We start from the raw sequence: 25,674 nt of genomic DNA, 5'->3' as shown, positions 1-25,674 counted from the left end.
CATGCCCGGGTTGTGGACTCCATACCCAGTAAGGGGCATGCAGGTGACAGCTGATCAATGATTCTCTCTCATCATTGATGTTTCTATATCTCCTCCCCCTTTCTCTCTAAAATCAATACTATATATATATATATATATATATATATATATATATATATATATGATGTAGAAAGAAAAACAACAGAAACAATAAAAATGAAGATATTCAGAAAAACATTTAAAGAGGAACCCACCCATAATAAAAGCACACATATTGTATTCCTTGCTAAGGAGTTCTGAAAAGCCCAAATATCTCTTATGAAAGGAAGTTAAGAGTGGCCAAAGATAACACATTTCTTCTTTTAAGCACCAAATTAAAAACAAAGCAATCATACTCACCTGGTATTCCTGGCTGGCCTGGATTTCCTGCCACACCTTGTATGCCTTTTTCACCCATTGGGCCTGGAGGGCCAATACCAATAGGGCCCATAGGCCCTCTATTCCCTGGGAGACCTGGCAAACCTGGCTTCCCAGGAGGACCTCTTTCACCCTTAAAAGCAATTCCACCCTGAAAAGGGAAAAGTTTAATACAGAAACATAGATATAACAACTAACTCTCTGTAGGTTGGTATTACTGAATACAACTAGAGAAATGATACAGCCATAAATAGTTCTTACAAGCTGTATAAGTGTGTGCTATGGAATGGTATGTGTGACCACTTCACTTATTTGTTCCTTCAACAAATATTCTTGAGCTCCTGCTATGTGCCAGGTGCTGGTGATACAGATAAAGAATAAAAATAAACAAAACACTTTGCCCTAATGAAGTTTATATTCTAGTATGTCAAGAAGTTTACAGTCTATCTAATATTTGCTATAAATAACACTTTCTACCTAAATATTCTGGGCTATGTGTTGCACACAAAGTAAGTCTGTTCATTTATGCTCAACATTTAGGTTCCATAACACATTTAACAATGGCTACCTAATCACACTAACCTCTAAGCTTACTATATATAAAAGGCAAATTAGACTTCTGCCGTTAGGTCTAAATAAACCCAGACAAGGGCATGTGGGGTAATTGAAGGGGAACCTTACATTGACCCACAAGCATCTTAACATTTTGCCCACCTATTCATAGCTAATATTACTTAGTATAAAACTGGGTTAAAAATAAGAAATGGATAAAACAACTGAGAGAAAAGAGTGGTAAAGAAACCCTACAAAGTACCATTTCTATATATTAATCATTTTCTTTTACACATTGATCAGGTGTTTATGTCGCAACAAGCATATCCTAGGGAAACATCCCTAAGTAACAATTTGACATTAGAAAACCAAGAATATCAAACCAACTCACGGGTTCTCCTTTGGGGCCAGGTAGCCCTGGCAATCCATCCTGTCCAGGGGTGCCAGGTAAACCAGGGAGACCTGGAGAACCAGGGAAACCCAACTCCCCCTTTTCACCCTTCATTCCTGGAAAAGTGAGGATGTCACCAGGTTCACCTTTAGGTCCAGGAAAGCCTGGAGCACCAGGACCTCCTGGTATGCCCTGAAGGGATAAAGAAAATAAAGGAAAAGGGGAAAATGAAAGAGAAAATCACTTTCTTTTTATGTACACACACACACACACACACATACATAACACACGTGTATATATATATACACACATATCTATACTGTATATATACATATATATACATATATACATATATACATATATACATATATACATATACATACATATACATACATATACATACATATACATACATACATATATATATATACATATACATACATATATATATATATATATATATATATATATATATATATATATATTAGTAGTGGCCTGGTGCATAAATTCATGCACATTGAAAGGAAATTAATTAGGAGAAATATTTTAATATCGCTATTTGTCCTTTCTCTATAATAGAAGTGTCAACCAAATTCACAATCAACAATGACAGATAGAAACACAAGCATGTGATTGGTGCCAGCGAGAGCTTTATATGTATCGTGCATGCATGTGTCAATTTAGCCTTTTACATATATAGAATAAACTTGCTTAATTAGACCTGCTTTCTGATTTAGCTAAACTTTTTCCAGCCCAGTGAAGCATCCCAACTTCTCTTTTAGGTAATTGTCAGAAACACTGCAGTAAATATCAACATGAACCAGATAATTATTGTAGATCACGCAGGGAGAACAAAGGGTGAAATATTTAACTGCAGCAGTGTTTGACAATATTCTGCATAGTGAGAAAACCTGAAGTCATTTTCAAGGTCCACCATTTCTTACTTCTTTTCAGTTGGGTCAAGTTTCTAAGCTTTCTAAATCTCCATTTTCTGGCTAATGAAAAGAAGATAGGATTCCATCAAGTCTCCTATCTACCTACTCCAGGACTTCTGTGACGATCAAACGATATGAGGCACAGGAAAATGCTTCACAGACATTAAGTTAAAGTGTAAAATGTTTCCACCTGGCTATAAAGCAAGTCATGTTCCTGGGCTAAAGAAACTCCAAGGAGGCTAGTCGCTAGGGAGAGGAAGCCAGGTGTTGCTATATGACATCATTACCGGGTACTGGGCTGTGGGCTGTATTTTGTGCCATGGGGTCTCGGCAGCATCAGCTGCAATTTGGTGGTCTATTGCTCCGGGGTGATGGCAGCTCACTTGGGAGAAGCCAAGTGTTGCTTTGTGGGTGTCAGGTCCACAGTGCCATTTCTCTGTAAATGGCCAGTGTGTGTCACTGTAGCTCCTGCATTGAGCGTCTGCTCCCTGGTGGTCAGTGCACATCATAGCTACCAGTTGGATGGTAGGACACTTAGCATATTAGCTATATATATATATATATATATATGTATATATATATATATATATATATATATATATATATATATATATATAATTGATTTCAGAGAGGAAGGGAGAGGGAAAGATAGAAACATCAATGATGAGGGAGAATCATTGATCAGACATCTCTTGTAGGCTCCCTACCTGGGCATGTTCCCTGATGGGGAATCAAATTATGACCTCCTGGTTCATAGGTCGATGTTGAACCACTGAGCCAAAATGGCTGGGCTCTTTGTATTTCTAAAACTTTCCTTTCTCCAGTTTACCCCATCAACCCACCCAATAACATTTAGTGTACAAATGTATTAATCAAGAGAGTCCTGTGAGTCAGGGAGAATCAAGGAATCAAATAAATCAAATTTAATAGAAAAACTAAACTTCTTTAATATATAGCCACAAGTGAAAATCAAAGTGTAAGTGGATTTCTTTAACTTATTTTGTAGTATAATATACTCAAAACTTACTCTTAATCCTTTGGGACCAGTTTCACCAGCATGTCCTTTTTCACCCTTGTGTCCAGGAAAACCAAGAGATCCTAACACACACACACACACACACACACACACACACACACACACACAATGATGTGAGCTTTGAAGCTGAATCACTGACAAAGCATATAAAAATCATTAAGTCAGCAAGTCAAGTTTTAAAATCAGAACCCCATTCAATCCCATTTAACAGGTCACATTTTTGTTTTCTGATTTTATGCTCTAAGAATGAAGAAATCATTCTTCTTTTTAAGTAAATCTAACATTTCATGTTATATACAATATTGTATTCTCAGGTACTTCCAACTCTAAATCCTCTCAAGAGTTCACAGCTAGCAAGCACTATGCACAGAGGCTCTTTTAACCATCCCACTGCCAAGGGGAGAAGGAGATAAGGGCAAAGTCTGCATCTTTCTTTGTTCTGACTTAAGCAATTTTCCTAGATCCTCATCAACTCTTTATTTAGTTTGTCACTACCTAAAATTTGGTTTATGAGAAACTTTTGGTACTCAATGACTAGAGGAAATATTACTAAAGTAGGCATTCCCCAAATGGGTCCCTGAATCAGTGGCATCAGCATCACATGAGTACTGGTTAGAATTACTAATTATTGGACCCTCACTCCAGATCTACTGAATCAGAAAATTTGGGGGTGGGACCCAGCAATCTGGGTTTTAACAAGCCCTCAAGGTAATTCTGATGCACTCGCAAGTTTGAGAACCATTATACTGAAGGCACAAGGCTAGATTATTAACTTCTAGCGGCAATTATAAGACTTTCCAAGTACCAAATGGTTTCCTTGGCAGATACACTGGACAGAAAGGTAAGAGATCTGGTGTCTAGTTTAAGCCCTGACATAGACATAAAGTTTGATTTCAAGATAATATAATATTGAGATATTCCAAGAGGTAGTTGAGTAAAAGATTTGTGGGTCAATGGATATTAAATATGGTTTTGATTAGACACATGAAAAAGAAATTACATATAAAAGAGGAATATTGGCTACTGGTTACCAAACTCCTGTAGAAGTCCAATTCCTTCATGACAACATGTGATACATCCCCAATAACTAAGCTCTACCACTGGAAAATATACTCAGGGGTCAGGTATACCCCAATTTTCTGGAAGAAAGAAGTCTGATGTTATATAAGTAATTTTTCTCACCATATAGAAAATAGGGGAGATATTTTTCTTGGACGAATAGTGTCAAAATGTTTTAATAAAAACTGCTGGTAGCTTCAGCTATTAGAAACAAGAGCATAACTTATTTCATAGCAGATAGAGGCACTTCATATTTATTTATGAACTAGAGGCCTGGTGCACAAAATTTGTGCACTGGGAGGGGGGGTCCCTCAGCCCGGCCTGCACCCTCTCACAGTCCGGACCCCCCAGGGGTCCTTAGTGCTGCAGTGGAGGTGGGAGATGCTCCCGCCACCGCTGCTGTGCTCACCAGCCGTGAGCCTGGATTCTGGCTGAGCAGCACTCCCTCTGTGGGAGCACATTGACCACCAGGAGGCAGCTCCTGCATTGAGCATCTTTCCCCTGGTGGTCAGTGTGCATCATAGTGACTGGTAATTCTGGCATTCGGTCAATTTGTATATTAGCCTTTTATTATATAGGATATGAGTGACTAGCTATAAAATGAGAAGCTGGCATTATTCTGAAGCTACAAGCTCACTAAAACCTAGCCAATAAATACTTTAACATGATGCCCAGAGGCAGGATGTTTTTACCTGGAGGACCTGGAAGACCTGGCAAACCAGGTTGACCTGGAGGCCCTGAAATACCAGTTCCAATACAGTTGAAGCAAGTGTCACCTTTGTCACCTAGAGAAAACCATCATAAAAATATATTACTCATCTACCTTCTTTAGATAAGGTCTAAAGAAGTTAGCACTAAGGAACAATATTACTACCTAACAGTGTATTTAGAGAAGCCTATATCTATAATAGATTTCTTTGATACATATTTACTGAGTGCGTACTGTGTGCTGAGCAATATAGGTGTTTGTGATACATTGGCAAACAGATCAGAGAAAAATTCATGTCTCCCTGTTGCTCACAATCTAACAGAAAGGAATAATAAATAATGAAGGTGACAAATTATATATATACTAGTGACCTGGTACATGAAATACATGCACATTAAAAGGGGATTAATTAGAGGAAATAATTTAATATTGCTATTTGCCCTTTCTCTATAATAGAAGTGTCAGAGATGAAAGAAAATTAGTAAAATGTATATGAAAACTTTCCTCCTGTCAGAGTCTGGCGCTCACCGCGGGACCCAGAGTCAAGTCCCCACCCACCCACATGCACCTCAAAATCATGTGAGACCCAGACCCAGCCGGCTCACCCCCATTGGGCTAGATCCAGACCTGGCCAGTCCCACCATTGCCAAGCCCTGCCGGGCAGGGGTCGTAGCCTCAGGTCCCCTGGCCTGGCAACAGGACGGGGGGTGAGGCCTGAGGTCCTCCAGCCCAGACCAGGGTGGGGGGCATGCCTTGAGGTCCTCCGTCAAGCCCCACCAGGTGGGGGATATGGCCTGAGACCCCCTGTCAAGCCCCACTGGGTGGGGGGCATGGCCTGAGGTACCTTGTCAAGCCCTGCCAGGTGGGGGGGTGCAGCCTCAGGTCCCCCATCAAGCCCTGCTATGCAGGGGTGTGGCCTGAGTTCCCCTGACCCAGCACTGGGGGTGCACCTTGAGGTCCCCATCAAGCCCCACTGGGTGGGGGGCATGGCCTGATGTCCCCTGTCAAGCCCAGCCAGGCAGGGGGGCACAGCCTCAGGTCCTCTGGCCAGGTGCTGGGGCAGGGAGTGCAGCCTGAGGTCCCCTGTCAAGCTCTGCCAGGTGGGGTGTATGGTCTGAGGTCCCCCTGGCCTGGTGCCAGGGTGGGGGGCGTGGCCTGAAGTCCCCTGTCAAGCCCCACCTGGTGGGGAGCGTGGCCTGAGGTCCCCCAGCCTGGCGCTGGGGCGTGGGAAGCAGCCTGAGGTCCCCTAGCCCAGCACCAGGATGGGAAGTGTACCTGAGGTCCCCTGTCAATCCCTGCTGAGCGGGGGGTGCAGTCTGAGGTCCCCCAGTCAAGCCCCACAGGGGCGGGGGAGGGTGTAGCCTCAGGTCCCTGCTGATTGCTTGTTAAGGCTCCTTAAGGGAACTTGGCCTCAGCTGTGGGTGCAGCCATCTTTGTGATGGAGTGATGGTCAATTAGCATATTCCCTATTCCCTCTTTATTAGATAGGATATATATATATATATATATATATATATATATACACACACACACACACACACATATATGTATATATGTGTATGTATATATATATATATATATATATATATATATATATATATATATACACATACATGTTATGTTTACAGGAAAATGTAGAGCTGGATAAATGGATTGGACATCTAAGGATAGTTCGCAGCATGCAATTTTACATAGGGCGGTCAGGACAGACCTTAGTGAGAAGATGATACATAATAAAAAACTTAAAGGATGTGGTACATGCACAATAAGTATAGAGTATTCTAGGCTAAATTAAGGAGACCGGATTTTTGGAGAAGAGTGAGAAAGGAGAACCGGGTCAGAAAGTTAACAGTTTATAATGAGTGGCATATCATAAAACATCACACAAGCACCATAAATACTGTGGCTATAACTATGAGTGAAATGAGAATCTAGTAGAAGAATTTAAACAGAAAAGCAGCATGGTATACCTTAAGGTTTAAAAGAAGGATTTTGGCTGGGGTAGAAACCGGGTGACCGTTTAAGTGGCTACTGCTGCAGTGATCTAGGAGAAATGGCAACTCATCCCAGAGTGACACCAATGAAGATGATGATAATTGGTTTAATTCTGAACAGATTTTACAGTAAAACCAATGAGATTTTATCATGTGTCACATACAGAATCCAAAAGGAGAGGGGAATCAAGGGTGATGTCAAGGTTTTTAGCCCAAGCAATCAGAAGGCTAGAGTGGCCTGCTTTTAATAAGAAGGAAAATATGTTACTGGCAAAATTATGGGGAAGGAGGTGGTAGAGGTAAGACTTCAATTTAATCAGGATGTGAAGTTTAAAATGTTAAGTAGACAGTTGGATATACTAATCTAGAGGAAAAGACTTGTATCTGGACAGAAAACATAAATGTAGAAGACATTGGCAAGTAGATAGTATATAAAATCTTGAGAGTTAATGAATAAGCTTAGAAGAGAAGAGGAAACAAGGCCAGAAGTCTGGAATATTCCAAAATTAAAAGTTGGGTAGATAATTCTAAAATGCACATGAAAATGTAAAGTAAGCCAAGATAAAGGTATAATAATTTAGTTTGGAATTGGTGTAAGGAGAAAAAGTAGAACAATGGAACAAAATAAAGAGGTCAGAAACAGACTCATACATAAATAGTCATAAGATTTACAACAAAATTGCTAATGCAAGAAAATGATGCTCTTTTGTACAATGGTATTGAATCAATTGGATATACATATGAGAAAAAATGAACTTTGATTCCCTGCTTCAAACTATGCACAAAATTTAATTGAAGACAGCCCTGGATGGTGTGGTTCAGTTGGTTGAACATCATCCCATGCAGCAACAGGTCACAGGTTCGATTTCTGGTCAGGGCTCCTGCAAGGGTTGTGGGCTCAAGCCCTAGTAGGGGGTGCAAAGGACGCAGCTGATCAATGTTTCACTTTCATATCAACATTTCTCTCTCTCTCTCTCTCTCTCTCTCTCTCTCTCTCTCTCTCTCTCTTTCCATCCTCCCTCCCTCCCCCCAAATAAATTGAAGATAGACTAAAGATGAAAACACAAAGGCAAACTGGTAAGAGTTCTAGGAAAAAAATTATCAGGTCCTTTGGGTTAGCAAATATTCTAAACAGGACATAAACAGTACTAACAATAAAAAATGACATTAATAATAGGAATTCTTTTAATTAATAACTTCTGTGCAAGAAAAGATACAAGTAAAAAGCAAGGCACAGAATATAGGGAGAAGATAGATTTTATATAGGCTTTGAATAGGAGTATTAACATTAATAGGCAAGAAGGCAGAATATACGGGCACAGATGCAAGTAGGTGGGTAAATGTCATAGCAATCTGAGCAAGTTCTATTGTTATTGCTTCAAATGGTCAGTGAAAGAGGAAGCAAAGTCAGAATCTTAAAATGAGAATGGAAGAGGAAGTGTTAAAAGTATGAAGAGAAGATGCAGGCTTATAAGAGGTGGTAATTTGGACTCACCAGGGCTGTTTTTCTCCCAAGTGAGTACAACGAAGTGAGTGGAGGGTAAAGGAGTCAAGGGTTTATACATGGAATTGATTATAATGAATTGATCATGGAATTTAAGGTAGGTTAAGAGGGAAGAAAAAACACCAAAACGTTGAGTGATAGTCAAAGTTGGTACGTCTTACTGAGGTTAAAGTAATGTTGGAGTCACTTTATTAGTTAGTAAGTAAAAAGATAGAGACAGTGGTCAGAAAATGGGACTAATGAAATCAAGGTTATGGAAGTGTGTACTATTGGAAATAAAATGGTCTTAGGTATGTCCATGGAGTGAATGGCTGAGATAGGGTGGAGGATATAGGGGATTTTGCTAATGATTTGAAAGAATGAAGGAATAATTATGAGGATCAAACCTTTCACTCCTTGTTCTCCTTGGAGTCCTCTATCACCTGGAGATCCTGGAGGGCCTGGGGGGCCTGGTTCACACATCTCACCACCTGAGGTAAGATAAAAGATAGCAAATTAATTGTTGTGAAATGTCCAGAAGACTAAACAAACAAACAAAAAAGCCTGACAGGCTAGAAAAAAAGACATCTTTTTAGTTACTCTCTGCAGTAATACCACTACCTGTAAGCAAAGGGAAGATACAATATTGGTGAGAATTTGAAGAGCAAATTTAAACCTCAAAGAATCACTAAAAATCAAAAGTAGAAGTTCATGTAGAATCACTTAGATAACAGAAACACAAAGAATGATAGTGAATTTCCACCAGATTTACTTATAAATGAAAACAAAATACAACAACAATAGAGCTTAGGAGAAAAGAATAGCTTACTAGGAGGGATGTGAGGACCTGGAGGGCCAGGAGGCCCTGGAAGGCCAGGAGACCCAGGCTGTCCATCAAATCCAGGGGGTCCAGGAATAGAAATTCCAGGTGGACCTTCATCACCTTTCTGTCCCCGTTCTCCAGGAAAACCAGGGAGACCAGGAGGACCCATAACTGCAGTCCCTAAGATTAAAAAAAAATTGAGTTGCAGGAGAAGAAACAATTCACAGAGTTAGCATTATTTTGCCTCCTGTCTTCAGAGGTATATTCTGCTGTTTTGTGAGACATTATGGGGGGGGGGAGGGAGGATGAAAAAACATTTAAATGATCAAAATTATCTTATTTTAGGGATATTACTTTAGTTCTCAATGAGACATTAAATAATGATAAGATATACTTTAATGTATAATGCCTGTTATATTCTTACTGTTTTCTATGAGAATCAATATCTGGAGAAAGGATGAAAAGTTTCAAATACCATAAGTACCAGTTTGTGTGTAAGAAAGAATAATTGAAAGTAGCTTTATTACATTTGGAAATATACTAATAACTCTCTACCTACTCTTCTTTGATACTGTGATCTTTTAAATCTTAAAAATACTAGAAAGTCTTTAGAAAGAGAAAAATAGGCATTTCAAAGTTTCCATATGTCTGTTTCTGGACATTCTTCTGTTCTATCTATTCCTACACCACTGACACACTTTTTCATTACTACAGCTTTACAATCCTATCTAATAAAAGAGTAATATGCAAATTAACCATCACTCCGCTACACCCACAAACCACGCCCACCAGACAATCAGGAGCGAGTATGCAAATTAACCCAACCAAGATGGCTGCGGGCACAGAGTGAGCAGGAGGCTTTGGTTTCCCTGGCAATGGAGGAAGCCAAGCTTTCTGCACACCCTGGCCAGACCAGGCCTCCACTCAAGGCTACAAAGTTTCAATTATAGAAGATAAATAAACCCCAACAAAAATGGCAGCAGGCACGGAGCTGGAGAGAGCAGGAGGCTTGAGTTGCCCCCGGCGATGGAGGAAGACAAGCTTCTGCAGCCCTGGCCCGCCTTGGCCTCCACTCAAGGCTACAAAGTTTCAATTATAGAAGATAAAAAAATCCCAACAAAAATGGCTGTGGCCATGGAGCAAGCAGGAGGCTTGGCTTCGCTCAAGGCTACAAAGTTTCAATTGTAGAAGATAAATAAATCCCAGATACCAGGGCCTCCGCTTGGGTCACCGGGGGGCGTGGCCGGCCTGCAAACCACCACAGGCCCCTCGCCCAGGCCACCCCACACCCCAAGGGAACCCCCACCCTGATCTGGGACACCCTTCAGGGCAAACCAGCCAGCCCCCACCCATGCACCAGGCCTCTATCCTATCTAATAAAAGAGTAATATGCAAATTGACCATCACTCCAACACACAACATGGCTGCCCCCATGTGGTCAAAGATCCTGCCCCCATGTGGACACAAGATGGCCGCCACAAGATGGCCAGCAGGGGAGGGCAGTTGGGAGGGACCAGGCCTGCAAGGGAGGGCAGTTGGGGGTGATCAAGCCTGCAGCGGAGGGCAGTTAGGGGTGACCAGGCCGGCAGAGGAGGGAAGTTGGGGGCAACTGGGCCTGCAGGGAAGGGCAGTTGGGAGGACCCAGGCCTGCAGGGGAGAGCAGTTGGGGGGGGGACCAGGCCTGCAGGGGAGGGCAGTTGGGGGGGGGGGACCAGGCCTGCAGGGGAGGGCAGTTGGGGGGGACCAGGCCTGCAGGGGAGGGCAGTTAGGGGCAAACAGGCTGGCAGGGGAGTGGTTAGGGGGTGATCAGGCTGGCAGGCAGAAGCGGTTAGGGGCAATCAGGAAGGCAGGCAGGCGAGCAGTTGGGAGCCAGCAGTCCTGGATTGTGAGAGGGCAGTCGGACATCCCTTGAGGGTTCCCAGATTGGAGAGGGTGCAGGCTGGGCTGAAGGACACCCCCCCCCATGCATGAATTTTGTGCACCGGGCCTCTAGTGATTTCAGAACTGGTAAGGAGGATCAAATCTTTCACTCCTTATTCTCCTTGGAGTCCTCTATCACCTGGAGATCCTGAAGGCCTGGGGCCTGCTTTGTTCTTTTTAAAAACCATCTTCATTACACTTACAAATATACTCTTCTAAATAAATTTTACAATCAGCTTGTTAGTTTCATTGTAAAAAGTATCGGGATTTTTAATTAGATTAATTTGAATTTAAAGATTAAATTTTGGTAGAATCTTCTGTTTATAATATAGAGTTCTCACATCAAGTAATAATAAAATATATCTCTCCATTCATTTATCAATTTTATATTATTCAATAACTAGTAGCCCATCGCATGATATTGCATGCAGTAGGCTGCCTGCCGCTTCCACGGGAGCTGGCGGGAAATGCAGCACGTTGCTGAGAGCCGCACTGCTTCCACAGGAGCCATGCAGCTTCCACAGGAGGTGGAAGTGAGTGTGGGCGCCAGGAGGGAGCCACACTGCTTCCATGGGAGGTGGACCCACCATCTCCTCTCTGGCCTGCGCTCGGCTGTGGTGGCTGCGGGCTGGTCCCCCTATCCAGCAGAGGCCCTCCGCAGCTGGAGCATTGCCGCGGCAACTAAGTAAGCATCCCACCGGGGCCGCACCACACCCACTGCCGAAAAACCCTCTGTCACCACGGCAACAAAGCAAGCATTCTGCCAGGCCGCTCACACTGCCCACTCTCAGTGGCAGCCCCCTCAGGACTGGGGGACTCTGGTGAGGCTGAGGGGACTGGGTGCCACCATCTTGTGGCTATGAGTGCCGCCACCTTTGTGACGGAATGATGGTTAATTTGCATATTACCCTTTTATTAGATAGGATATTTTACAAAATTCTGCAGAGATGCTTTAGCTGGTTTGACCCAGTGGATAGCTCTTAGGCCTGTGGACTGAATGGTCCCAATTTGGATTCTGGTCAAGGTCACATGCTCAGGTTGCAGGCTTGATCCCCAGTAAGGAGCATGCAGGAGGCAGCCAATCAATGATTCTCTCTCATCATTGATGTTTCTATCTCTCCCTCCCTCTCTGAAATCAATAAAAATATACCTTTTAAAAATTCTGCAGAGTTCTTACATATCTTTTGTTGGATTTATTCATGAGTTAATTACTATTGTGAATTTTACTGCTATTACTATTTTTAACTAGAATTTTTCTGTTGTATGTTTAAATTTTTATTGCTGATATAGAAAAGGCAAATTATTTAAGTATGCAACTCATTTCTGTCCACCTTGCAAACATTCTAAGTTCTGGTAATTTGCCCTTTGATTATTTCAGACTTTCTGGGTTTGTGGATAACCATTTGGTGTGTTTTTCTTTTTCTATCCTTACACCTCTTTTTTTCTTCTAGACTTAGTGTATTGGCTGTGATCACCAGTATAAGAACAAATAGTATCGGTGGCTCTGAGTATCATTATCTTTTTTTTTTTTTTTTTTTGCTTGATGAGGATGTTCCTGATGTTTCACCACAAAGTATGACATTTCATCTACAGTCCTGTACTTCCTGTAAGAAGTACATAGTTTCATCAAGTTAAAGTATCTAACTTTTAAGATTTTTTTCCTTTTAACAATCAATGGATATTAAATTTTATTGACTGATTTCTCTGTATCTATTGGCCTATTTTCTTTTAATCTATCCATGTAGTCAACTACAGTAATGTTGAACCATCCTTGTAATCTTAGGTTGGCTTAATTTGATAATATTTTTTTAGGATTAATTTTTCTGTGTACATTAATGAGATTGATTTACTGTATAATTATTTCTAGTGTTATCTCCTTGGTTCTTTGGTATCAATGCTATGCACTTGAGTTTTCTTTATTTAAAAATGTTCTGAAATGGTTTTTAAAATATGAGAATTATATGCTCAACAGCTTGGTAGAATTCATTGCAAAAAAATCTATAAAACCAACCATAATACCAATGCTTTCCAATAGAGATCTTTAACATTTCAAAATCTTCTATGGTAATTTATCTATACTTAGATTTAGAAATATACTTTCTCAGGACAATTTTGCTAATTTATGTTTTCTGCTTCTTAAGGAATGTATATTTAATCTAGAATTTCAAATAAATTGATATAGCTTTACATTTATCTTGTAATTAAAAAATTTAATTGTATTTATGGCAATAATCATTTTTCTTTACTGATTTTATTTGTGCCTCCTCTTGCCTTTATATTGTTTGTTTTATTTTTACCTTTATAAAGTTTTTCATTTTATTTTGTTTGTCCTTGCATTCCTTTTTATTTTTCCACTTAGCTCATTTATTTTTACTATCCCTAATTTTGTTAAAATTAAGAGTACCACCGTGTCTATTTCAATGAGTTTTGATATTGTGAGAGTGAACCAGGAATCTTTTCTGTCAAAGAAAGGAGCTCGCCACCATCTTAGGTCCCGCCATTTTGATATGATCTTCAGATTCTTTCAAGGGGCCACCATCTTAGGTTCTGCCTTACCTTCCCCTTCCTCTGAATTAGCCAATCCAGCAATAATGGGAATCCGAGCTCTGAACCCTGACCAATCAGGTCAGAGTTCAGAGTGAGGGGCAGGGCAGACCCCGCATCAGGAAATAAAACCCAAACGGACATCCTGTTCGGTGTGCTTTTGCCCATGATTTCCAGCTGGTAGGAGCACCCTTCTGCGCAGAAGTAAATTTGCCTTGCCGATCCAGTTTCAAGTGTTTGTCTCATTCCTGCGAAATAGTTGACAGCATTTCCTACAATATGATGTAATTTAGCATTCAATAGTTGATCGTTTTCATTTCTTTTCCCTTTTTACTTCTAGAATTATTTACAAATGTGTATTTATAAATACAATGACATCTGATGCTTTCTGTTAGTCATTTATACCTTTATTTCACTGTGGTCACAGAATATGGCTTGCATAAAATTTTAAGGGTTTTTTTACTTTTCTAATAGAATCAATTTATATAAATGCTTCATGTGTTTGAAAAGAATGTACACTCTCTGTTGCACACAGTTTTTCTCCCTCCCTAATATGCACAGCTTGATTATGTTGCTCAAATCATTTTTTTTATAGCAAAGGTAGAGATTTATTGAAGAACAAGTACAGACTCCCACGTGGGGAGAGGGAAAGAGTCCCACAGAATGGACCCCCATGTGGGAAGGGGGAAAGGGTCCCACTGACTTCCTGTTTCCATAGTTTATACAGGCTGTAGTTCCTGTGTCCTGATATCCCCTCTGATTGGTCAATATTCCCTTTCCAATTGGTTACCATAGTGACTCCTGAGGCTCTTCTCCCTCATTGTCCTCCTATTTCCTCTGGGCTTCTTCCTTCTTCTTTATTTTGTAAACATAGACCTTTTTTGGCTACTTCCTGTTCCCTTATCTTATAGAAATATACCTGTTGCTGCTCCCTTATCTTATGTAAATGTAACTGCTCCTGGCTTCCTTGTGTTATGGAAATGTACCTTCTCCCTGTCTGTAACCCTGTTTTTTTCCATGGACCCCAATTCTAAAAATTCGCTAAACCTGCCCATGTTCCCCTAAAATTCCTGTTTCAGTCCCCCCTCCGATTAGGAAACCCCAACATACCGTTTATATCCTTAATTATTTTTTCACTTATATGTGTCTATTTTGTCCCAATCCTAACTTGTATTACATAGATCAAAAATTTTGGTCATGTTTTTTCCCTTAACTATTGTGTAAGTCATGCATTTTATTTCTATTCTTCTCTAGCAGTTACTATTAAAAATTTTAAACCTATGTTTTTCTAAAAACCTAAAGAGTTAATAATAGGGAAAGGGTTTTAGAAGGGGTTGTGTGAAAAAGATGAAGGAATTAAGTAAAAATCTCAGAAAAAGACAACAGTCTGGTGATTACCAGAAGGAAAAGGGTTTGGGGGGAGATAGAAGAGAGTAAAGGGGTGATAAATGGTGATGGAGGAGACTTGACTTGGGGTGGTAAACACACAATACAATATACAGATGCTGTATTATAGAATTAAACCCTAAAACCTATATACTTTTATTAACCAACATCACCCTATTAAATTCAATAAAAATGAAGAAAACTTTAAAACACCTGATTTTTATCATCAATAGTTATTTAGATTTAATATACTTTAATAATATCTTTTCTAATTATTGATTCTTACATCATACCCACCCCCACCCCAAATTTCATCTTGAATTCATGTCCTTGCCTAGAATAAAACCTCCAGAGAAGTTCTGGAGGTGATGAACTTCCCAAGAATCCAATCTTCATAGTAGGATGGTAAGTTAATATAATATAGAATCCCAAATTCCTTATCACTTTGAACATGTGTTACATTAACTTCCTCTAACCCTCATTAATTTGTAAGTAATTTGACTTTTTTCTCAGACAGTTTTTAAGAGTTTCTTTATATCCTTAAATTCTAAAATATCCACACAATGTATCTAGTTATATATTTATGTATTATTATTATTTTACTCTTGTTTAATAACTTACTAGGTGCATGGATTTGTGCACTGGTGAGGGTGTGGCCTGCAGTGATTGGCCTGCTGTGGGAGCGCTGCTCATCCTGGTCAGCCAAGTGGTGTTCCCACTGTGGGAGTGCACTGACCACCAGGGGGCAGCTCCTGCATTGAGTGTCTGCCCCCTGGTGGTGAGTGCACATCATAGCAACTGGCCGACCTGTTGTTCTGGTAGTTCCACCATTCAGTTGCTGGGCTTTTAGACTGTATATGTAGATAAGTCTTTTCACAGGGAATCATGTCTTTTTAATATATAAAAGTTCTCAGATATTAATTTTTCAAATATTGCCTCTTGTCCAATTTTTTCCTCCCTGAACTCCTTCATGGTGGATTTTGAAACTTCTATTATGTCTCTTAACTTTTCTTTCATACTATCTAATTTTTTGCTTCATCCTGAATGACTTCTTTATCTCAATTTTCCAGACACAGTATGTATTTAGTCCACTATCTTTCTTTTTTTAAATATATTTTATTGATTTTTACAGACAGGAAGGGAGAGGGATAGAGAGTTAGAAACATCGATGAGAGAGAAACATCGATCAGCTGCCTCCTGCACACCCCCTACTGGGGATGTGCCTGCAACCAAGGTACATGCCCTTGACTAGAATCGAACCTGGGACCCTTCAGTCCTCAGGCCGACACTCTATCCACAGAGCCAAACCAGCTAGAGCCACTATCTTGAAATCAGATAATTAGTTAAACCAAAATGAGACCCACACTTCTCTTTTGAGGAGGATCACTGAGTGCCTCTCATCTCATTATGTTAATTTTTCATTAGCCAAATATTTTTGGAAGAAAAGGAATAGTAATTTATTGAACATATACACTGAGTGGCCAGATTATTATGATCTCTGAATGCATAATCATCTGGCCATTCAGTGTATATCCTATATAATAAAAGGCTAATATGCAAATTGTCCCCTCGACCAGGAGTTCAACCAGCAGGCAGGCCAGCCAACTGCCCATGTCCCCTCCCCCTGGCCAGGCTGGCTGGACCCCACCCATGCAGGAATTCATGCACCGGGCCTCTGAGATATATATATATATATATATATATATATATATACACACACACACACACACACACACACACACACACACACACAGACACATACACTGAGTGGCCAGATTATGATGCGTTCAGAGATCATAATAATCTGGCCACTCAGTGTATGTGTGCCAAGTACTGTATCAGATGCTTTTTCAAATTTTACATAAATCAGTACTATCACTTCATTTCAGAGAACATTCACGTTAACATGCTAGACCAGGACAGTGCTCAATTTATGGTCAAATTATACATGTTCCACTATACTGTGTACTTTCAACAAGGGAATGATATAAAACTCAGTATGAGTCCCAAGGTTTTTTTTGCACAGCAAAATCATCATAGAGATTTCTAGGTAGATTTTTCTATCATTCTAAATGAATAGTGCTATTTTTTTATATACAGGAAATCTTACAAAATTAGGCATTATTACAACAGCATTCCCTTTCGCAAGAGCATGGAAGGTGTAATGATTACTTTTTTAAAAAATATATTTTATTGATTTTTTTACAGAGAGGAAGGGAGAGGGATAGAGAGTTAGAAACATTGAAGAGAGAGAAACATCGATAAGCTGCCTCCTGCACACCCCCTACTGGGGATGTGCCCACAACCGAGGTACATGCCCCTGACCGGAATCGAACCCGGGACCCTTGAGTCCGCAGGCCATCGCTCTATCCACTGAGCCAAACCGGCTAGGGCTAATGATTACTTTTTGAACCATGGAATTTTTTGCTATTATTTATTAATAAAAAGTTGAAATGGGATTTTTAAAGTAAAATATACTATCCCCCATTAACCTCTTCCAGACCACTCCTGTCTCGCCCAGGCCCTCACCACACCATTGTCTGTGTCCACGGGTTATGTATATATGCATATAAGTTCATTGGTTGATCCCTTCCCACACACCCTTCCCTGCCTTCCCTCTGAGGTTTAATTGTCTGTTCAATATTTTATGTCTCTGGGTCTATTTCTGATCATCAGTTTATTTGGTTCATTAAATTCCACATATGAGTGAGATCATGTGATACTTATCTTTCTCTGACGGGCTTATTTTGCTCAGCATAATACTCTCCAGGTCCATCCATGCTGTTGCAAATGGTAAGAGTTCCTTTTTTATTGCCGCATAGTATTCCATTGTATAAATGTACTAAAGTTGTTTTATTTATTTTTTTATTTTTTTACCCATTCATCTGCTGATGGGCACTTAGGCTGTTTCCAAATCTTAGCTATTGTAAATTGTGCTGCTATGAATCTATGGGTGCATATATTCTTTCTGATGAGTGTTTCAGGTTTCTTAGGATATATTCCTAGAAGTGGGATCACTGGGTCAAATGGGAGTTCCATTTTTAACTTTTTGAGGAAATTCCATACTGTTCTCCACAATGGCTGCACTAGTCTGCATTCCCACCTGCAGTGTACTAGGGTTCCCTTTTATCCACAGCCTTGCCAACACTTGTCGTTTGTTGATTTGTTGAGAAAGTCTATAGTAAGAGTGGGGAAGTTTCTGTCAATTAAAAGATACTCATGTCTTCTATTATGATAATATTGTATATGTGGATTAGTAAAGAAGCTACAAATGAGAAAGGATATAGAAAGACTAGCAGCCTGAATCTGTTAATCAGTACATTCTTGGTAGCGTATGATTAAGTCATTGTCCTTTCTTAAGAATCTGGTTTTACAAGACCTATTTTCTTAATTACTCCCAATTTACAATGGGCCATAAACAAAATAGTGTAACAGCTTAGCTAGAGGCACTACACAGAACAGGCATTTAGATACAATCTAACTTCCCCATTCTAACTGACTGAAGAGGAGCTGTGAAGCCCACCACAAAAGCCTGGTAGTTAGGAAACAGAAAACAAAGAAACCTAGGAATATACAGTATATATGGGGCAATCTCATTGTATCACTTGCTCAGGCTTTGGATCTTTGTATCCTCTGAGCCATCAGCACTGCTTGATTAAGGTCTCTCCTGAAACCTCCGAGTGTTTGACTGTTGCCTTTTTGTGCCAATTCCATAACACAAACACAAGAGCATTAGTACAGTCCCTTTTACCTGGAGGTCCAGGAAGGCCAGGTAGACCCTGTATTCCAGGATATCCTTGTTCTCCTTTTTCTCCAGGCAAGCCAGGTAATCCCATATTTCCTTTTTCTCCTACAGTTACACCAGTCCCAGGCCTAGGAATTACCTTTATTATAAAAGAAAGAAAAAGAACTCAAAAAAGCAGAATCTCGTTCTCCAGAAGATAACCTAGCAGCTACATCTGATTATAACGTCATCATTTTCACAAAGTGCTGAGATGCAAAATCATTGACCATTACAAAGATTGAGTCAAATTCTATATCACTCCTTTAACTGATTAGAAATAAAAAACCAGTTATGATATTACAACTCTCCTGAGCTCCAGGTTTATAGAGCTATCATTATTTTAGATTTATATTGCCTTATAATACACATTCAATTCATTGCAATCACTTAACCTAAGCCTGATCAGTCTTTACTGCAAATGTCTCTCTAGTTTTCCTTCTTCTTTTCTGTTGCCACAGTTACTATCCTTACCTCACACTTGGACTAACAGAAGCACCTTTGAATTTTTCCTCTTGAATCCAAATCTATTGCTAGGATATGCTTCCTCAAAACCTAATTTTTCTGTGTTTAAAGACTCAAAATTGTTCACTACTTCTTACTATAACTTATGCTATTTTTAACCCTGTACTTTGTCAAGTCACTTTTTACTTCCAATACCTTTCTTACCTTTTTCATCTCTGGCTATTACTAGTGATGAATTTTTAGTAGAGTGAGGTCTATCTGATTATAACCACTTCATGCAACTTGCACATCCTTGTCTTTGGTTTTGAATATGCCATTTTATTTTTAATTTTTTAATATGCATTTTAAATATCAGTAATGCCTTCTTCCAACCTTTCCCTTTATTAACCCATTTTTTTCTTTCTCTTAAAAAAAAAAGAAAAAGAAACCTTATCTCTTCCAGGAAGACTTTATTGATTAAAATCAATGAACTGATTATTCCTTTTCTCTCTTTCTTCTTAGAACCTTAGCATCTAAAGGATTTCATACTAAATAAATACAAAGAAATTAAGCTCATAGAGCTATAAAGGTTAGTAAGCTTTAGATTTAAGAAAGTATCAGTCCAAGTTACAAATCAACACCTACTGGAAAAGTGTGATATTTCACTGGATATAAGAAACATTCAGACAAAAGAACACTGAAAGTTGTGGGACCTAGAATTGGGATAGCAATTCAAAGGGGAAAGTGAGATGCTAGAAAGAACTGATTCTCAAAATTTCCATGTCTTCTGATCTTCATCAAAATTTTATCATCTTATTTGATAAAGAAATGATTTCTTAGAGTACTAAAACTGATTTTAAAATTAAAGTGAATAAAATTATATAATATTTTAAAAAGTATATCCTCGTTAGATTTAATAAGGTACTAAATATCAATATCTGAAGCTCACTATGGGAAAAAGAATATAATTATATCTGAGTACATAGGTTTCATGGCACTTGCACGTTGCAGATTTAATACAGTTTAAAGTCAAGAGTCTTACCAAATTTCAGCCAAAGAAAAACCAATCTGTCAAATTGCAACATGATATTTTATTCTTAATAAGATAAAAATATATTTGATTTAAATTTCATGGTGAATGCAAACATGACAGAGGATCTGTAAATTCCCCAATTATTATTTCCTGAAGCAGTTTGCTACATTTGTTATTAAAGGTCCCTAAAAGCACACACTCAAGGGAAAAAGAGGTGTGACTCAGACAATAACAAATGAGAAAACCTCCTTAGATCAAATTCTTCTTTACCTTGAGCTTTGCAGGGGAAATGACCAATTCCTAGTTCCCCAACAGTTTCTTTTATTGAAACTTTGTAAGCAACACTTGCACCACCTGCTGGTTACTTGAAAAATGATTTGGTAATCATGATGCAAAACAACCCAATCTCATAATTTTGGAACTTTACTGTGGAGACGTAATACACAGATAGAACAATACAAAGACTTTGAGGTCAACATCACTAACATTTTTAGATGTAAATATTTTTAAGACAGTAGAAATTGATAATGACTTGGAATTTTGTGTTCTATTAGGAAAGGGTACATAGTATATAATTAAGGCACAAAAATGAAAATTAATTAATACATTTGATAAATGAAGACTAAAAAAACTTACAAGTCCAGGAGGGCCAGGTGGGCCAATGTCACCTTTTTGGCCCTGTTCAATACAGTTTTAAAATAGGTTAGTAAAAGTCACATTGAAACATCCATTTCTTCAAAAACATAACAGATAACTAAGATTCATAGAGTCCCAGAAATCCATAATAAAATATATCAAAAACTATATCATGAGGTAAACAAAACAGTAGTGAGCTAAGCCTAAGAAGACCTGTGATGCTGTTTCAGATTTACTAGCTATACAATCTTGACCAAATAAATTAATTTCTCTGTCTTATCTCTAGGGCAGGATTCTAAGGTATTTCTAGCTCTAACATCCTTTAATTTTAAAATTCATATTTTCTAAGAAACTTTAAATATTTTATAAAGAAGATACCGAATAAAAAATTTGTACCAATATAATTAGTTTAAACCATTACATATTTATATGTTTAGTCATGTTTCTTTTCATAAAACTTGTCAAGGTCATAAATTTAGTGTAATTTCCATTATTGACAGATATATTATAGCTGATGGACTTAAGTATAATCAGGAATAGCTAATAAATCATAATTACTTTTGTGACTTTGCACTTAGAAGTTAATGAAAAACAAATCCAGACAAAACTATTACCCTTAACCACTAGCTAAAACAGCATGAAGAACACAGTATTCAATTTTTACTCTACTGGCCAAGACCCAAGAATAGATTTCTCTCCCACAACTCTACTCTTTTTCTAGACTTGTTTATAGAAACCTATCTATAAGCTCTTTTTACTTTAAAAAGTTGTTCTGTCTTAGCCCTGGCTGGTGTTCCTCAGTTGGTTGGAGCATCGACTGTACACCAAAAGATAGTAGGTTCGATTATCAGCTAGGGCACATACCCAGGTTACAGGTTTGATTGCTTATGGGAGACAATCAATCAATGTTTCTCTCTCAAATCAATGAAAAAAGTTACTCTGTCCTATAACTTTTTACTTAATACTTGAAAAACAACCGTATTCTCTGAGTATATGTAATTTCCTTTATTCTACTTGTGCCTCTTACTTCAAGATAAAACTCAGATATAATTTTGAGATAAATCACCATTTAAATAGTGCCCTCAGAATACATTTAAGTTTGTAACACCTTTCCTGCAAAACAAAGTTTTTCAGTTTGGATTTTCATACAAAGCAATTAGAGACCATAGAGATTGGAAAACTGGATATTTTGTGATCTGTTATATATATGGGAATTGTGCGCTTCATACATTCTTTCAAAGTCACTTTTAAAATAGGCAACTAAATAAATTTCTACAGTCAGGCTGCATAGCCAAATGAAAGAAAAAACAGCAAAGAATTAGTCACAGACTTCTAGACAACAATTGCATACAGAATGGAAATGTTTTGTGAAGACATTCTAAAGTCATAACCTATAAGCCTTTTTAGTAGGAGGACCTCACTAAAATAGTGCTGAATCTTTTTTCTGGAGAACAAAAGTTTTGCAGATACATATTTAAAGTAAAGGCATCAACTTTTCACAATGGAAATGCTAAAATTAAACAATTTTTCATGGACTGTCATTTAGAACAATGGATGAAAATTCAGAGGAAGTGGTATTTGAAAAAAGAAGGCAACATCAAAGGATGGATAAAGAATGTATGTTTTGAATACAAAAGCTAGTTATTTAGAACTTTTCATTTATAACTCAGTCTTGGGAGATAAATGAATTATTATTATAACTAGTATAAAATCAGTCACTTCAAAGTATTAAAAGTCTTACCTTTTCTCCAATCCTTCCTGGTTCACCAGGGTAACCAGGATCACCAGGCAAACCCTTTTAAAACATAGAGGACAGTGTGACATCAGCAAAAATGATGAAGTAAGGGAATCTCCAAATCCTCCCCTCCATAAAAAAGAAGAATAGCTGGAGTCAACCCTTTTAGAACTCTAGAAATTAGCCAAAGGCTTGCAGCCATCCAGGAAGCATTTATTGAAAACAAGTGACATTTTAATTTGCTCTATCTATTCCCATCATCCCTCCTCAGCTTCGCAGTAGCTTCAAAAACCAATAGTACTGATTCAAGGTTAAAAACAATAGCCTGGCAACAACTGGAAGAGAAAATGAACTGGATTGGAGCTTTTTCAAAGATCCTTTCCCACAGAAGTGTCATTATTTCACTTGTATGGTGGTTACCCAAAAGACCCCACTGGCAAGACTACCTTTGTTTGACCTAATTTGAGTTCTCCCAATGCAGAGAACAGCCTTTTCCCTAGGTATAGCTATAGAAAACAATCAGGCAAGTTGTTGAATATCATGGCTGCTAATCATTAAACAAAGACAAAATGTTCCAAAAGAAACCAGGAACTGAGGCCCTGAATTTGCCTCCTCTTATACTATTTTATATGTTTAAGCCATTTGTGAATCTGTAGTTTATAAATTGAGGACTGCCTGTTCAGCAAAATTACCTGTAAATAAATTTATGTGATTTTATTGCTTCCAACTTCCATTATTCTGTTAAGAATAATCCTTTTCCTTTGAAATTCTCTTCAAATGTCATCAAATTTCCTATCTGTCCTTGAAAACTTCTTTTAATATCTACTGTGGATACTCTTAATATTAAGGCTGCTTGAAATAATGTTCCTGGACTGACATGTTTTAAATGTTTCTCCATTTTTTAGTAATTTGAATTATCTGTCAAAACTTTTACTTAAAAAACTTATGTTCATGTTGTATTTGTTTTTTTTCTGTCTGACTCATTTCACTTAGCATAATACCTTCTAGGTCCATATGTGGAGTCTAAAAAGCAAAATAAGTGAATAAACAAAACAGAAAGACTCATAGATACAGAGAACAGAGTGATAACTATGTATGGTGCTGGTGGGTAATTGAAGTATTGGGGAGACCACTTTGTAAACTATATGATTGTCTAACTGCAATGCTGTACAACTGAAACTAATACAAAATAATATTGAATGTAAACTGTGTAACTGAAGAATAAACTTCAAAGTCTATATACAATATTATTCCATTTGTATGATACTATGGACTAGGTAATATTATAGGGACAAAGAATAGATCAATTTTTGCTGGAGACTTAAGTTGGGATGGAGGGGATGGGATGACTATGAAAAAAGGAGTGTGAGGAAACTTTTGAGGATGATGGAATTGTTTTTGATTATGGAGTTGGTAACACAGATGTATGCATTTGTCAATAAACACATAACTGTATGTTAATAATGATTCATTTTACAGTACAAACATTATATCTCAATAAATCTGACTTAAAAATCCGGCTTAAACATACGTGTGTGTGTGTGTGTGTGTGTGTGTGTGTGTGTGTGTGTACACATACATACAATGGAATACTACTCAACAATAAGAAAAGATGAAATACTGCCATTTGTGACAACATGGATTGATCTTGAGAATATTATGCTAAGCGAAATAAGTCAAACAGAAAAAATCAAGATCCATATGATTTCATTGATAAGTGGAATATAAAACCAAAAGTAATAATGAACAATGAAGACAAACAAAAAACAACTCATAGACACAGATAATAGTATGATGGTTAACAGAGAGAATGAAGTTTGGTTAACAGAGAGAATGAGGTTTGGTAGTAATGGGTAAAGGGGGTCAAATATATGGTGACAAAGAGAAATATGACTTAGGGTGATAAATACACAATGCCATATATAAATGATGTATTATAGAACTGTACACTTAAAACCTATATAACTTTATTAATCAAGATAACTGCAATCAATTTAATTAAAAAATAAAATACAGAATCAGATTTTGGTTTCAAAAAATCTGACACAAAAACATAGGAATTTCAAATTCATGTTCAAAAGAAAAAGAGTAATTTCCATTCATTTAAACTATTCTAAATATAAGCCTCTTTGCCATCCTGCTTCCTGACCTTGCCTTCTTTTTTTTTTTTTTTTTTCTGGGGGAATGGACTTTACTCACTGGAATTCCTGGCTGGCCATTCTCTCCATCTTTGCCCGGTTTACCCTATAGGATTCAAAGAATGCAAGAATATAAACTTGTTATTTAGGAAGTATGAGGTTAAAGAACCTAACAACCTTTATTCCTGACTTGGACTATATTAGGTAGATTTTTTTGGACTTCAATATTATAATAAATAAATAGACTTCAATATTATAACACCACTTAAATAAAATAATATTTTATGTATTCAATTGTGACATTTTGAAGCAATGAAAGTAGGACTTAAAAGGAAAGAATAAAATTATACTTATATATTTAAAAATTTTGCAGAGTATTAGTAATTATAACACTTACTCTTTTGCCAGGGTCTCCTTGTTCACCCTTCTCACCTTTCACACCACCTGGAGGGCCCTGGACACACAAAAATAGTTTTACATTGGTTCATGGAATACTATATATTAATACCAATTTATATTAAATGATGCTAAAAAAAAATTAGGTTACTTACTGGAGGACCACGCATCCCTGGAGGTCCAGGAGGCCCTCGTTCACCAGGAAGTCCCTGTGTAGTAGTAGAAGAAAAGAAAGCACTATTAATACTATTAATGCTACAACTAGCTTGAAATGCTTTAATGA

The 25,674-nt window shown here is 38.1% G+C and overlaps 1 protein-coding gene across 2 annotated transcripts in view; it reads right to left on the bottom strand.

The window, feature by feature from the left end:
- The window catches only part of COL4A5 (collagen type IV alpha 5 chain), a 365,159-nt gene that overhangs the window by 166,832 nt on the left and 172,653 nt on the right, over positions 1-25,674 (bottom strand). For both annotated transcript variants that reach the window (XM_080651978.1, XM_080651979.1), the window contains exons 14-25: positions 25,547-25,600; positions 25,393-25,449; positions 25,057-25,101; positions 22,864-22,917; positions 21,123-21,164; positions 18,980-19,112; positions 9,385-9,558; positions 8,963-9,046; positions 5,062-5,154; positions 3,302-3,372; positions 1,340-1,531; positions 379-547 (exon numbers count right to left, since the gene is read on the bottom strand). In XM_080651978.1, the coding sequence (XP_080508104.1) occupies positions 379-547; positions 1,340-1,531; positions 3,302-3,372; positions 5,062-5,154; positions 8,963-9,046; positions 9,385-9,558; positions 18,980-19,112; positions 21,123-21,164; positions 22,864-22,917; positions 25,057-25,101; positions 25,393-25,449; positions 25,547-25,600 (1,168 nt within the window). The remainder of the gene's footprint in view (positions 1-378; positions 548-1,339; positions 1,532-3,301; positions 3,373-5,061; positions 5,155-8,962; positions 9,047-9,384; positions 9,559-18,979; positions 19,113-21,122; positions 21,165-22,863; positions 22,918-25,056; positions 25,102-25,392; positions 25,450-25,546; positions 25,601-25,674) is intronic.

Source organism: Plecotus auritus (assembly GCF_963455305.1).
Source record: "Plecotus auritus genome assembly, chromosome: X".
NCBI lineage: Eukaryota > Metazoa > Chordata > Mammalia > Chiroptera > Vespertilionidae > Plecotus > Plecotus auritus.
The sequence above is the reverse complement of the archived record's forward strand: the minus strand, read 5'-3'. Positions and strand labels throughout refer to the sequence as shown.